At 35.0% G+C, this 14055-nt stretch overlaps 1 protein-coding gene across 1 annotated transcript in view; it reads left to right on the top strand.

The window, feature by feature from the left end:
• LOC121423495 overlaps window positions 1-14055 on the top strand; it is a 45099-nt gene that overhangs the window by 20414 nt on the left and 10630 nt on the right. The window contains exons 8-13 of the mRNA XM_041618843.1: window positions 2263-2379; window positions 3627-3748; window positions 5275-5421; window positions 8298-8474; window positions 9345-9779; window positions 10112-10312. Coding sequence (XP_041474777.1) covers window positions 2263-2379; window positions 3627-3748; window positions 5275-5421; window positions 8298-8474; window positions 9345-9779; window positions 10112-10312 — 1199 coding nt within the window. The remainder of the gene's footprint in view (window positions 1-2262; window positions 2380-3626; window positions 3749-5274; window positions 5422-8297; window positions 8475-9344; window positions 9780-10111; window positions 10313-14055) is intronic.

Raw genomic sequence — 14055 nt, forward strand, 5'->3', positions numbered from 1 at the left:
CATATCTCCAAGGCCGCTGGTGGATACAAAAAACGAACTATGTCCATTTGTAAGTATCAGCAGCCATTTCCTACTGCATTTTTGGAATTGACCTTCAATTTTTTGGCAAACTACATGTAGACCACTGACTGCCCTTTTAACTTGTCCCAACGTATTATTTGACCCTTTAAACCATGGTTTAGATACAAAAAACTGTCAGATTTTAAATATCAGCAGCCATTTATTTAGACTTCATTTTCGGAAACCATCTTGAATTTTTAGACATACTGGACCACTTACTCAAAATTAAAGACTTTGGAAAATGGCTTTGGCAGCCATTTTTGGACGGCATCTTGGATCTTCAGCTAAGCTACGCTGGTCTCCTTGTGATCACTCTTACCTGTATCATTATCTCTTTATTCCCTAAACCGTAGAATATGCACCGAAATTGGATGTCTATCATGTTTATGGGGTGGATAGCAGGGGCGGATCCAGCTTTCGCCAATAGGGGGGACCGAAAATATTTTCATCAACATTTTTTCTCGATTGGCCGCTATAAGCTGATTTTTTTTTCGGTTTTTCAGGGGGTAGCCCTAATTAACTAAAGACTGAAGTTTTAAGAACATGTTAATGTTTATTGTAAAACAAAAACAAGATAAGGTGTCTCATGTGGTCTTAATATATAAAGCGAGCGCGAAGCTCGAGCTCAAATCGTTTGATATTTTATATCCTTAGACCGGAAAATTCAGAGGAAATTTTATAATTATGAAAAAAAAGATAAGTATCTAACTAAACAATGCGAGCGCGAAGCGCGAGCCGAAATTTTATTGTACTGAGTAATGTGAAAAGGGACTCAATTAGGACTGTTCTTTGGTGATTAATGAAGAGGATAAAGTATCACCAATTAAATAATGAGAGTGCGAAGCGCGAGCTCAAAATTTTTGATATTCCGACCTGAGAACTGGACAGTCTAAGCGCGTTTTTATTTGAATAAAAACAAGCTGTGTGTTCACAAACATTTAAACAATGCGAGCGCGAAGCACGAGCTTGATTTTTTTTTATATACTGACATAATAAAGAAGCATTTTGACAAATTTTGGTAAGAATTTCCAAAGAGGATAGGTTACTCACAAATCACACAATGCGAGCGCGCAGCGCGAGCTGAAAATTTTGATATATATAAACAATTTGTGTAAATCAAACAAAATAATGAAAGCTTGATGTGCGAGCTAAAATATTGTGTTTAAATGGTTTCAGAACTGGATATATAAGTGCCATTAATCCTCTTGAATGGAATTCATTACACAGGCAATGTGAGCGCAAAGGGCGAGCGAAAATTTTAATATAAAGCAAAGTCTATTTTCCAATTCTATTGTAAATTACACATCATGGGTATGATACCTCTTTTTTTTTACTTTTCTTTCTGTTTTTCATAGTTTCTATCAAGTTAAAAAGTACACTTTTTCAATTCAATTCTATTCTTTTATTTCATCTCCATTCAAAACAAATACAAAGTAATATAAAACAATACAAATCAAATACAATTTTACAGAAGGGCATTCTTACTTCGTAAAAAAACCAGTATAATTATATAGATCATAAATGGAAATGGAAATGAGGGGGATCCACTAAAAAGCAAAGCTTGTAAAATTGTGGATCCCCGTGGAAAGAAGAAATTATAGTCGACTAACTATATGCGTACATGCATGTATTACATGAAAGAAAAAGAAATCATATTGACGGAAACATAATTACTGAACAAATGCAAAGTTTTTCACACACATAGGGGGTGCTTTTCTGCAGGTTGTCAAAAAGATTACGGAAAAGGAGGATTTATTAAAAACTTTTAATATGTTATTTTAGGCATATTCCTGGACCTTTCCCCAAATAGATCAGCTTGTTACCAGAAATTTGATTCCTTAAGCCTTATTTTGGCCTGACGCTCTTGGCCGAAAAGGTGAAATGAAAAGTTTATGAAAAGTTTCCTCTCGGGTGCTTTTTGAAAGTCAAGAAGACATAGTGACTTCGTAATTCTGTGAACCCATTGAATGCACCTACTTGACTTCTTACCTGAAATCACAATGTATTTGAGTGTTGATTCGCATGTTTTGTTTTAGCCAGATTTTCCGCACTTTATAGGCCTACTGCAGTTCACTTCTTGAAAGTAGAGTTAAGTTTAGATCATTTCCAATATTTAACTTTCTAAATATTATCATTACTTGAGGTTTGTCATTTTTGCTAATTCCGTTGAACTCTTCATTATCGTACATCTATCTTGTGAAGCAATTTGCCGGAATATATCGTGGATTTCTCCGCGTTTCGAGAGGGTCGGATTTCCAGTTGGTGAAAACGGAACATGGGCAAACTCAACAGGGAGATGTCCTTTCAACACTACACAAGGTTGATTTATTTTATTATCTTTCTTTTTTACTTTACAGAAATTAGACAGTTACCTCCGTATAATAACCACATCAATAGAAGATCTTCATACATTTTAATAAAACAAAGAAAATATTTACTCTTAAACTCTATACCTAACTTTCATCCAGTATTGTTATGATATTTGAGAGATCATTACACTTTAAGGAAATTACTTGAGAACGACAATGGCCAATTAAAACCTTAATGATTTTTTTATGGAGCCAATTAACACTTTTTTCACTTGCAAAGTCAATGCAAATCTGTTTGTAGTCTGATTTTTGTTTTCAGTTTGCTGTTATTTATAGCAGAATTAATGTCACGGACGAATTTTGTCGAAAAAAGTATTAAAAAAAATAAAAAAAAAGAAGCACAAAGAAAATCGTCAGAAATTATAAATGAGTAATAAAAGTAGTGAATGTTTCGCAAAAGAATAAAGTTCATAAATGGGTAACTGAAAGTATCTGGTTATCGCATAACATAAAGAAGAAATTCAAGGTTCAGTCTAAAATTGGGTTTATTTGGGTCACGAGATCAAAGGTCACAGGAAACAGCGGCCATATACATATACATTGGAATATTCATTTCTCACGATAATTGAGTTGCTATTTATTAGCTTCTCTTATATAAAGTTAGTGTAAAAAAACTAATTATTAAGATTGCTGAATTTAATTTTACAAATGTGCAAAATTGCAACATCAGCGTGCGAAGGGTTAAGCTATAATCTTTAAATTTGGTTCTTGTATAAGCATATTGGAGGGATGATTAGCTTCTTTGACTTTTGAATCATGGGGTAAAAGGTCAATAAAAGTCACAGATATCATTTTTTTCTTTAAATTAGTTATATTGTGGGGGGTAATAGTAATTCTAAAGCGCCAAATCCACATTAATTATGTGCTCAGGGTGCTGAGAAAAGGATATAAGACTAAAATTACATGGAGCAAGAAAAGACAGAGGATAAAGAAACACAATCTTGAAAATGAGAGAAAACTACTTGAAGGCAATTTTTAGAGCAATTTTAGCAATAATAGCCGATTAAAAATCTTATTTTAAACTTGGCTCATGTGAGTTAGGACTACTGGATTAGATTTCGCTGTCTAATTTCAAAGGCCACGGGGACATTATTTGAATAGTGTAAAATATATGTTTTAACTGGCAATGGCGGATGTTTTAAGTTTTTAGTTGAAAATCCATCTAGTTTATATTTTTTTCTCATTTTAACCAAACAGCTGATGGACCAATCGGACGAGCACTTTGTATCGGAGATGGTATTTCACAGAGTCGGTGGCAACCTATGGATAATTGTGGACCTTTTAGAAATGTTACAGATATTCTCACAGAAATTGCAGAGGTTAATAAAAAAATAGTTGTATAAAAAGTGTAATTTATGATACTTCAGACTTTTTTAATGTAACTCTTGCTTCACTATGCACCCAGAAATGCCACTTCACACCATCAAGTGGTGCCACTTCGCAAAGTGCAGAGAATGTAATATTCAAATGGTGCCAGTTTACACCTTTCCCAAATCGTACAACTCTGCACCCTTTCCATGTTTAACAAGTATACAATTTGTCTACTTCCCTTTGAATGTGTACAAAACGTCATAGGGTGCAAATTTTGCACAAGAAAAAGGTGTTCCCAGCGTTACATTTGGTGCACCATATCCCCGTGTTTCTCACATAAGGGAACTGTGCTGAATGAAACTTATTATTGAAAAGGAGAATTCCGTTATGGATAAAACGGTGTCAATCCTATTTTTTAATATTAATTCCTTAACTAATTTATGCCGTTTTCAGTAACTCATGATTTTTTGGTCCGTACCAGGCCGGCGCTAAAACAGTCCGCACCAAGCGATAAAAAATGCTTTCAGTAACTATAGCAGAGCCGCGCCACTTTTACGATCACCCATTCAAAACTCGGGCACGTAAGGGCAAACTGTCATGGTAACTGAACACGCCATATACAGAGCGGAAGTGCTCCGTATTCGCTGAACATTCGCGCGGTAAATTTGATGTACACGCGATGCGGAGGCACGGCCAGAATTGTGTGACCTTTTACCGTGTGAGGAATTTTGGCCGGGGCCGGCCTGGTGCTGCTATCCGTTCATAAAACTCTTTGGTCGGCGCCTGGTGCGGTCCTGGCGCTGGTCTGGTGCTGATAAAAGCAGCACCAAAATAGCCCGGGCCTGGTGCGGGCTATTTTGGCCCGCGCCATTCATAAACTCAAAATTTTACGACTTAGTCCGGGCCTGGCCCGGCCAGCGAGTTACTGGAAAGGGTTTTAGGTTTAGGGGGAAACGTAGTATAGTACAAGTACAATGAAAATGCCTCTATTTAGGGTTCCTCAGGCCCTATATATTTCAACGTACCGTGTTTAAAAAAAAACCTGTAATGTTCTACCTTGTATCTCGTTCTGTCTACTGTTTGTCATTTGTTTATATCATATTTCACATTTTTAGAAGTCGTGATTGCATTAAAACGATAAACCCATTAGAAATAATCATGGAGAATATAATTCATTCTTATCAATAAACCAGCTCTTAACTGAAAATTAAGCCTTCTTGGTATTCTCATAAATGATCACGATAGTAATAATGATAATAGGCATTTATATAGCGCCATCTACCCATTCACCACACCTGGGTTGAGTGCAGCACATTGTGGATAAATTTGTTACTGAAGGAAAACGCCATGTATGGGATAGTAAACTGAAAAAATGAAAGGGGTTTACAAAGCAGAATTCTGTTATTTTCCTTGATTCTAATGTAAGGTAAAATTACGTATGACTACCGAAATTTATTCTTTTCAAATAATATTGATTCTGTAAAAATGATTAGCTCTCGATTTCTGTATGTATATTTATTCTGATTGATTTTAGGCAAGCATAAGTGAAGAAAACGCTGGGGAAGTGAGCCAACAAGTAGAAGCTGTTTCTTCAAATATCGAAGACATCACATCTGATGACGTCACATTGATAGCAGAGATAACATCGAGTATTGTACAGCAAAATGTTACAAATGAACAGGTATTTTCCAAACATGGTACCTGGGGTAATAACTATAAAAATAGGTTGTAAAGACAAAGTTTAGATCGGTCATTGCTCAACATGAATGTTTCAGGTCAAATGATTATGATTCATTTCATGAATCAAATTCACCGTTGGCACATGTATGGTTATGGAATTCACAGTGATTTGACATGATTCGGACGTCATAAGACCCAAGGTCGTAGAAGTTGTGGCCCGGAAATTATCACAACAGTTTCCGGATTCAGTGGATTAAATACGATTTGACCATAGAGTTGGATAAAGCGTAGCTAGAGCGCTGACTCCGGGCAAATCGTGTGCCGACCATGTAAGACCGGCCGCCATTACCAAACCGGACAAATGTGCTCTGTCGCCGTAGTAATAGTACTAGCTCCTACTCGTTTTTCAAAAAATTATTTCAAAATTCTATGGAATCAAATATTTTTTGTTCCATTTCCCCTATTTCGAGGGTGCTGAACACAATTATGCAGGTAAAAAAATATATAAATGACGTCTTTTGTCGTTGCCATGACAACAGATTATTTTCTAAAAAAATAATATTATATTTGTCATAATTGTAGATAAACATGGTATAAATGCCCCAATCTTACAGTTTTAAGCTTCCAATTCGATAAGTCTTAATAATTCTAGAAATTTAAAGTCCTCCCAACAGTTGAAATTATAACGTTGCCATGGTAACGGCTATTCCCCTAGAAAACTAAACATTTTGATTAAAAATGTAAAATCTGATTTTTCCCCCTTTTCCCATATTTATCGGTGCTGATGAATGAAGTGATTATTGCTACCCATGTAAGAATAGTCAAATACCATTTTAGGCCGTTACCATGGCAACCACATAACCCATAACTTGATACAAAATAACATGTTAACAGATAATGATGGAAAATACGACAAAAACCACTAACTCTGCATATCAGTTTAATAGGTTTGATCCCCATGAATTACGTTAATAAACAGACTGATAATATATTAATTGGTACCTTGGTAACGATTGAATTTAACGATAAATATCAATTTTGCAAATGGTTGTCATGGTAACGGCTCATTTCCTTCCCAAATGTAAATTTTAAAGATATGAATTTGATTTTTTATTTATTTATTTTTTGGGGAAGGGGGTAATTCATCTTAATTTCAGGATATTGAAAATGAATTTTAAAAATAGCATCTTAAATCATTGCCATGGCAACCAAATAACACCTAATAATAACATGGTGGAAAATAACATAAAAATACATTATCTACGTCATGCTATAAGTTTGAACCAGTCATTCATTTTGAATCATCCTGCGGTCAAATTAGTGATCTGCATGAAATGAATTGTTGTTGTCATGGTAATGACTGAATTTAACGATAAACATCAATGTTGCAAATGAACTATTGCCATGGTAACGACCCACTTTTCCCACCAAAAGTGGGAAAAAAACTTCGGCGTCCTAATTAAGGGAACCCCCCCCCCCGTATCAGGTTTTAAATGTATTGCTTTTTTTAATTGGGGGATGAGCCGTTACCATGACAACAGGTCATTTGCAACATCTATATTCATGGTTAAATTCAATAGCGTTATTTACCAAGGCAACAGTGATTCTTATCATTTGATTGGATCATACAGAACGAGAACTAGTTGTGGGTCAAACATTCACGCATCCACCAATATCTTTTTACAACATGTTATTTTCATTAAGTTATGGGTTATTTGGTTGCCATGGTAACGGCTCAATTTGGGGAAAAGGGGGAAATTTAGAATTTACATTTTTAATCAAAATATTCACTTTTCTTGGGCAATAGCCGTAACCATCATGGCAACGGTATAATTCCAACTGTTGGGATGACTTTAAATTTCTAGAAGTATTACGATTTATCGTATTGGAAGCTTAAAACTGTAAGATTGGGGCATTTTTACCACGTTTATCTACAATTATAACAAACATATGTTATTTTTTTAGAAAATAATCAGTTGCCATGGCAACGACCAAAGACGTCATTTATTTATTTTTTAACAAGCATAATCGAGTTTAGCACCCTCGAAATAGGGGAAATGGTACCAAAAAAATACCTGATTCTATAGAATTTTGAAATAGTTTTTTGAAAAACGAGTAGGAGCTGTGTACTATTACTACGGCGGTGAGGGAAAATGTTATCCCGAGGGAAAAATATAGCTTCGGAGGGGAGTTGAAATGTTATTTATTAAAACGATAGACCAGGCAATATCTGTTATATTATAATAGTATATGTAGATTCGCCATCAGAAATTGCATTCATCATCTGGCTCAAACCCGAAATTCATGCTTCAGCTCTGATCCATCTACGTCATAATTATTTTTTTTTATAATACATCAAGCGCGTTCTTCATGCAATCCACACATTAACATTAGCTCGTACATTTTTACACTTGTTACGCAACTTGTATGCAGCGAGTGACGTCACCTTAGTGAATATAACGCCGCAATTGAAAATACAACAAAGTATATTCCCTGAGGTGACGTCAAAACCTAGAATATAACAAATGCGATCCTCGAAGCTATGGTCACGTGATGGCGTGGTGACCTATCACTGATTCGAATCTACATAACCTATGTAATATTATTTACTATGGTTATGTCGTTGGTCAGTCGTTTTTCTAAGTTGCAAGTCTTTCTGAATAAGAGTCTCATAATGCAGTGGATGTAGTGGGTGAACTGGAGCAGTTACAGATGTTTAATCCAACCGGTGGCTATCTCAGTGCAGAGATAGTGAATTGATTTTTTAAAATACAGAGGATCATGATCTGTGTTATTAACCTAATATAACGCTACCTGTTTATGTGACCTTTTCATTGTAGTCCTAAACAATATCCTTTTATTTGTTTGATACGACAGGTAACGGAGGATCTAACTGGTACTTTAAGTAATGTAGCAGAGGTAGAAACAGATATACTCGTTGCTGCGGAAGAAGCAGTTTCGAAATTACGAGAGGCTTTTGAGGAGCAAATCAGCCGTGTTGAGGTTGCCGATGGTGAGATGCTCAACATTCAGCAGCCAAATGTTGCTGTTCAGGTGACTATAATGGGTACTTAAATGATTCAAGGAGTGGAATTTTCAAAAAGACGGAGAAAGGGATAAGGCGAGAAATTAGTAGTTTATAAAAAGACAGCGTCATCTAACGGGTGTCATATTGGATAAGGAGAAATTTAAATACACCCTCACTCCACCCCCCCACACACACACACACACTCAAATATGTTAACAACTTATTTACAAAGTACTCAATTTGTCTACAGGCCAAATAAACAAAGATATTAATACATTATTCATATTCTATTATTATATTTAAATTACCTTCAATCAAACTTCTCGAGAGTTGTCGAGCCCTGTTAGATTTTTGTAAGAGAGTAAGACAAATGACCCAACTGGAATTCGAACTCGAACCTCTGACTTTGAATGTCATAACCTAGCCACTAAATCACGGAGAAGGGCTGGTGGTTTCGGCTATTGCAAGTCATGAAATTGTGAAACAGACACAGAGACCCATCTTCAACTACTACTTATAAGTCATTATTGATCACAGATCAGTTAAACAATGTCATGCCATTCATTCACATCAAAATCAGAGATGCCAAAGGTTGACGGTTCTTTCAAATAAAGTATGTGCCATTACTAAACATTTCGCGAGTTTCATATCTTTATTAAGCTTCCATTTTTATCAAAGTTCATTACAGTTGTTTATGTTTATCTTTTTACATACTTCAAATTATCTGGTTAAACGTAGCGTTGACATTTTAAATAAATCAAACTCGCAATGAAGGAGAGAAGTTTTATAACCGAATGTTGTGTACTGTGGTTCGAAACTGTTAATGCAAACTACGATTTTTTTAAAGGAAAGTAAAGAAAGTATTCCATTGTCGATTGTTCAAATCCGCATACTAGATCCAGAGTGTATCAGCTGATGAGGGCATGGGCGGACTTGTTCTTTCTCTGGCCGGATCTACTCTTTCTGATTTGACTAAGGCCAATTTTACCATCAGTGCTCTTACTCAAGGTGACCACCAGGACGATGACAGTATTGCTTCCAAACCAGACACAATCGCACAGGTCATTATCCCTTCTTCGGTTTCATCGGCCATATCATCCACGAATCCTCTTACGGGATCGTCGTCGAATGGCAGCGGTGAATACATTCGTATAAACTTCAACGTCTTTTCAACTCCAGCCTTGTTCATTTCTAAATCACTGCGCGAATTCAGTGCAGATAATGAAGCCGTGAATCGGTCAGCTAACACTCCTGTCATAGCCGTCAGCATCGATGGGAGAAGAGTGGAATCCTTGGCTGAACCCATTAACTTTACATTTTTGACATTAATGGTAAGAGACTTGTGCATGATGCCATTTAGGTTGAAGAAACCATTTTATCCCCACAATTTTATTTTACTTTGGCAATTATGGAAGTAGGAGGCCTTTGCATAATTCAGAATCTCCTATCTTATCCATGCGGTTGATTGCTCTCATGATATCATAATGATTATGTACTTATATATGCTAAGGACTACAAATTGATGTGCATTGTCATTATTTTAAGCTACATAAAGTCGATCATAGTATTCATTGCATTATTATATTCATTCTATCAATGCACCTCTCGTCTTCATGGACTGTAAATTAGAAATTTTATTGTCCTTTTTTCTGTGTATTTGTAGTCTGGATATGATAATCCTATGTGTTCATTCTGGGATGATGAGAAAGCAGATTGGGCCCAAGATGGATGTTCACTGATTTCTAGAGTCGGATCAACCGATGATGATATCAATTATGCCAACTCTGAATCAACACAGGAGGGTTCCTGGGATGAGAGAGTGCGTTGTGCTTGTGACCATCTTACCAACTTCGCGGTATTAATGGTGAGTGAGAAAAAAATATTTGGCTGTTACAGGGGCGGTGGAGCGAAGTTTAAATAGGGGGGGGGGGTTACACAAGGAAAATATGGCACCATTTCTTTCGAAAAGGTCACCATCGTAAACATGGATGTATGCAGAAATTTTACGCTGGGAGGTGGCAACATGCGTAAACTTTTTGGAAAAAATTAAAAGCGAGTGAGCGAAGCGACCCAGTCTATCGTTGGGGCGTTTTTATATTTTATTAGGGGAAATTGTTGGCTTTTGTGCATATTTTTGATAAATTTGTGAAATTTTTTTGTTTTTTTTCAAAGGGGGTACCTTCTGTTTTTACAATTGTCATTTTTTGTGTAGGTTTACCCTACAAGGTTCACTGTTCAAGTCATATTGCCCTTCTAGGTATTCCTAAATCATAAATTGCGATTATAGTTGGAATCGTATTAGAGAGGTTTTCATGGAATAATGTTAATCTGACAGAATGAAAATAGGTAGTGACTTTCGGAAAATATCAATCTGACAGAATTAGCATAGGTCCCAAACAGTGACTTTCGGAAAATATAATTTTCATTTACATAACCGTTGTTGAACCTCATTGGGTAATCCCAGGTAACATTTTTTTCTGTTTTTTCTGTTAAATTACCCAGAGCCTTTTTTAAAGAATTAAATGAATTATTTTTAAATTTATTTGGAATGGAGGCAAGGATAGAGTTCAACGTATAATAATGTGTAATGATTATACTCAGGCTGGACTTAGAATGATTGACCTTTTTTCTCTTGCATGTGTTCAAAAAATGGTCTGGGTAAAACACTTATTGGATAAGAATTTTAATGCTCCATGGGAAAAAATTGAAGTAGCCTGTTTAGAAAAATTTAATCATGATAAAAAAAATTATTCAGATTTTGTGGAAATCTCATGCACCTGAGAGCATTTTAAACAGTCTTGGAAATATACAATTAGCTAAAGCATTGAGAATGTGGTATTCATTTAGGGAGGAAGCTGCTGTCGAATTTTATGGTAACACATTTCCAGATTTGAGTGTTTATCAACTCCTGTGGTATATAACAAACTCATTCGTTTAAAATCTAAACAGTATCTTAATTATCCAATGTGGCATGAGAGAAATGTCTTATTGATGTCAGACGTATTTAATCCTCCTCTTTTAGGTCACAAACTCTTTGAAGAGCTTGTGTTATATTTTGGAATCAGTCAAACAGACAGAAGGAAATTCAATTTTTTAATTAAGTGCATCCCGAAAGAATGGTTGGTGAGTTTTGACCCTGGTATTATTGGTGTTCATGAAACAATTGTACATAAATTGTTGAGTTATAAAAAGTCCCTAGACATTCATACATTTTATTTAGGGGATCACACCTGACAAAAGATACTCTTATTGGGATGAACGTTTACCAATACCAGTATCTATCGATTGGGAAAAGGTACACTACACAATTTTTTTTGTACCATTGATACTAAATTAAGATCATTCTATTTTAAGATTTTTCATATCATACCATATCATTAAATGATTTTTTGTATAAGATTAAATCTAAGGATTCACTCAATTGTGTTTTCTGTAATAAAAGTGAGGAAACAATAGTCCACCTGTTTTGAGAATGTGAAAGGATAATTCCTATTTGGCAATCCCTTTTAAAGAAAATTTCCCAAAATAATGTTCAAATAAATGGTTCTAATTTTGAAAAAATGTTCGGACTCTCAGCTGATAAGTTCGTTTCATACCTTTTCTTACTTTTGAAGTATTATATTCATACATGTAAATTTAAGAATAATCCTCCAAGTTTTGCTCTTTTGAAAACATTTGTTAAAAAAACAACAGGACTTGGAATATTTGACAGGTAAGAAAAAATAATAAGTTGCCCGCCCACTTTAAGAAGTAGCGATTCCCCTTATAATTTGGTTTTCAAAAATGTCAGCAGGTTACATGATAACACTGTATATTTTGTATAACAGGCTTAGTGCCCCCTTTTTAAAAATAATACTGCACTGTATTGGTTATATGGTTGTAGACATCAGATCCCATTTTTTCATGCAAATTGTATCTCAGTCAACTTGATATACTTTGTTTTTATCAGTGAATAAATTATACAATTAGTAGTATTAAAATTAGTTACTGTTCCTTTTAATAATTTGAAATATTTTAGTTTGATTAATATTACCATCTAAGTAACAATATTTGTTTATTTATGTTACTAAGTATTGTTATCTTTGATTTAGATTTTGACTATATTTTCATGTATGATGTGATGATTTATGTTATTCTTTATGTTTTCATCAGGTCATTGATGAAAAACAGTTTTATACTGATCTTTTGTACCTGATTAAATATGTTCTAATAAATAAATAAATAAATAAATACTTGTTCGTTTAAAAACCTCCAAAATTATGTTGTCTTGGATAACCAGTTGGGTTTTTTAATCCTATGATTAGTTGTTTGGAAACCACTTCATAATAATAGCTTGTATATTTTGTTTTGTCTACTTTATTTACCATATCACCTATCTTTGTTTAGATAACAGTAATATTAAGTCATCACTTTGCCACATTCCTATGGGGGGGGGTGGGGGAGGATAAGTAGGTACAGTTTTTTTATTATTATTATGGTTGTTATTTTGTCTTTTGTGTAACTTTTGTTTATGTGATTTGCAATCACCTAATAATCATTTGTGAATTTTGTGATCTATTTCAATTTGTTATAATAAAAACAGAATTCAAAAAAATGACGATTTCATCTACTGTCCATCTGCAACTATTATCCATACGATTAGGATGCCCTCCAGTGAAATTATAGAATATCTGCTTGTGCTAGGGCATATAATACTGACAGATGTTTTTGTCAGTCAAGAATATATTCAGATGGACACATTATATGTAGGCTACATGGCAAATGGAATTAGCCGATCTTATAATGGATAATGGATGACACCATTTACCGTTATTAGTAGTCATGTTTTATACCTTTTTACTTTTTTTTCAATTCAATTCAAAATTAAATTTGGTGTGTGTTTCGTTGATTGGGGATCTTTATTGGCATCACTAATTTGTAACCGGCCAAGAAAAAGGTGATGTTTAATTTCCATTTTAATCTCCCCTTGGTTTTTTTATGGTTGGGAGGAATATGGAGATCGTGTCTGGATCGTGGGCGCACGCATGGTACGTTGGGTCGTGACCTTAAAACAAAGAAAAAAAAACTTTTCTACCCCCACTCACATGATTCATGAAAATTAAGGCACGTAGGATTATTTTTCATTCATTATGCACTAGCAGAACTGCAGAAGGAAGCAGGCTGCGCTAGATAAAGAAACCAGACGCTCATCGGGCACGAAAAAGAGTGTTTTTCGGGACAACTTAACTGATAGGAAGATCAGGCAACTACGAGAGGGCAAAGGGGCACTCATTAAATAAGATGGGTCCTTCTCAGGTGAAAGGTGCACAGAACACTGAAGGTTGTGGGTGCATTTTTCTTAGCTAAAAGGGGCACTGATTCGAGAAAGGCGCTTACAAGACAGTCAGTCTGCAGGTCCCTATGCTAATGAGCAAATAGGCAAAAATCATCCAAATCCTCTAGTGACTTAATCTCCATTCCTGCACAATTTCGTGATTCGTGAGATTTTCTTTCTAAAATGATTTAACCCCTTTATCCTCAAGTAAAATGGAATATCATACTATTAAATACGAGTAACTGTTACTATTTTATATTAGTATTTTTCAAATATGTTCACAAATAAGTGAA

Source organism: Lytechinus variegatus, chromosome 11 (genome assembly GCF_018143015.1).
Source record: "Lytechinus variegatus isolate NC3 chromosome 11, Lvar_3.0, whole genome shotgun sequence".
Lineage (NCBI taxonomy): Eukaryota > Metazoa > Echinodermata > Echinoidea > Temnopleuroida > Toxopneustidae > Lytechinus > Lytechinus variegatus.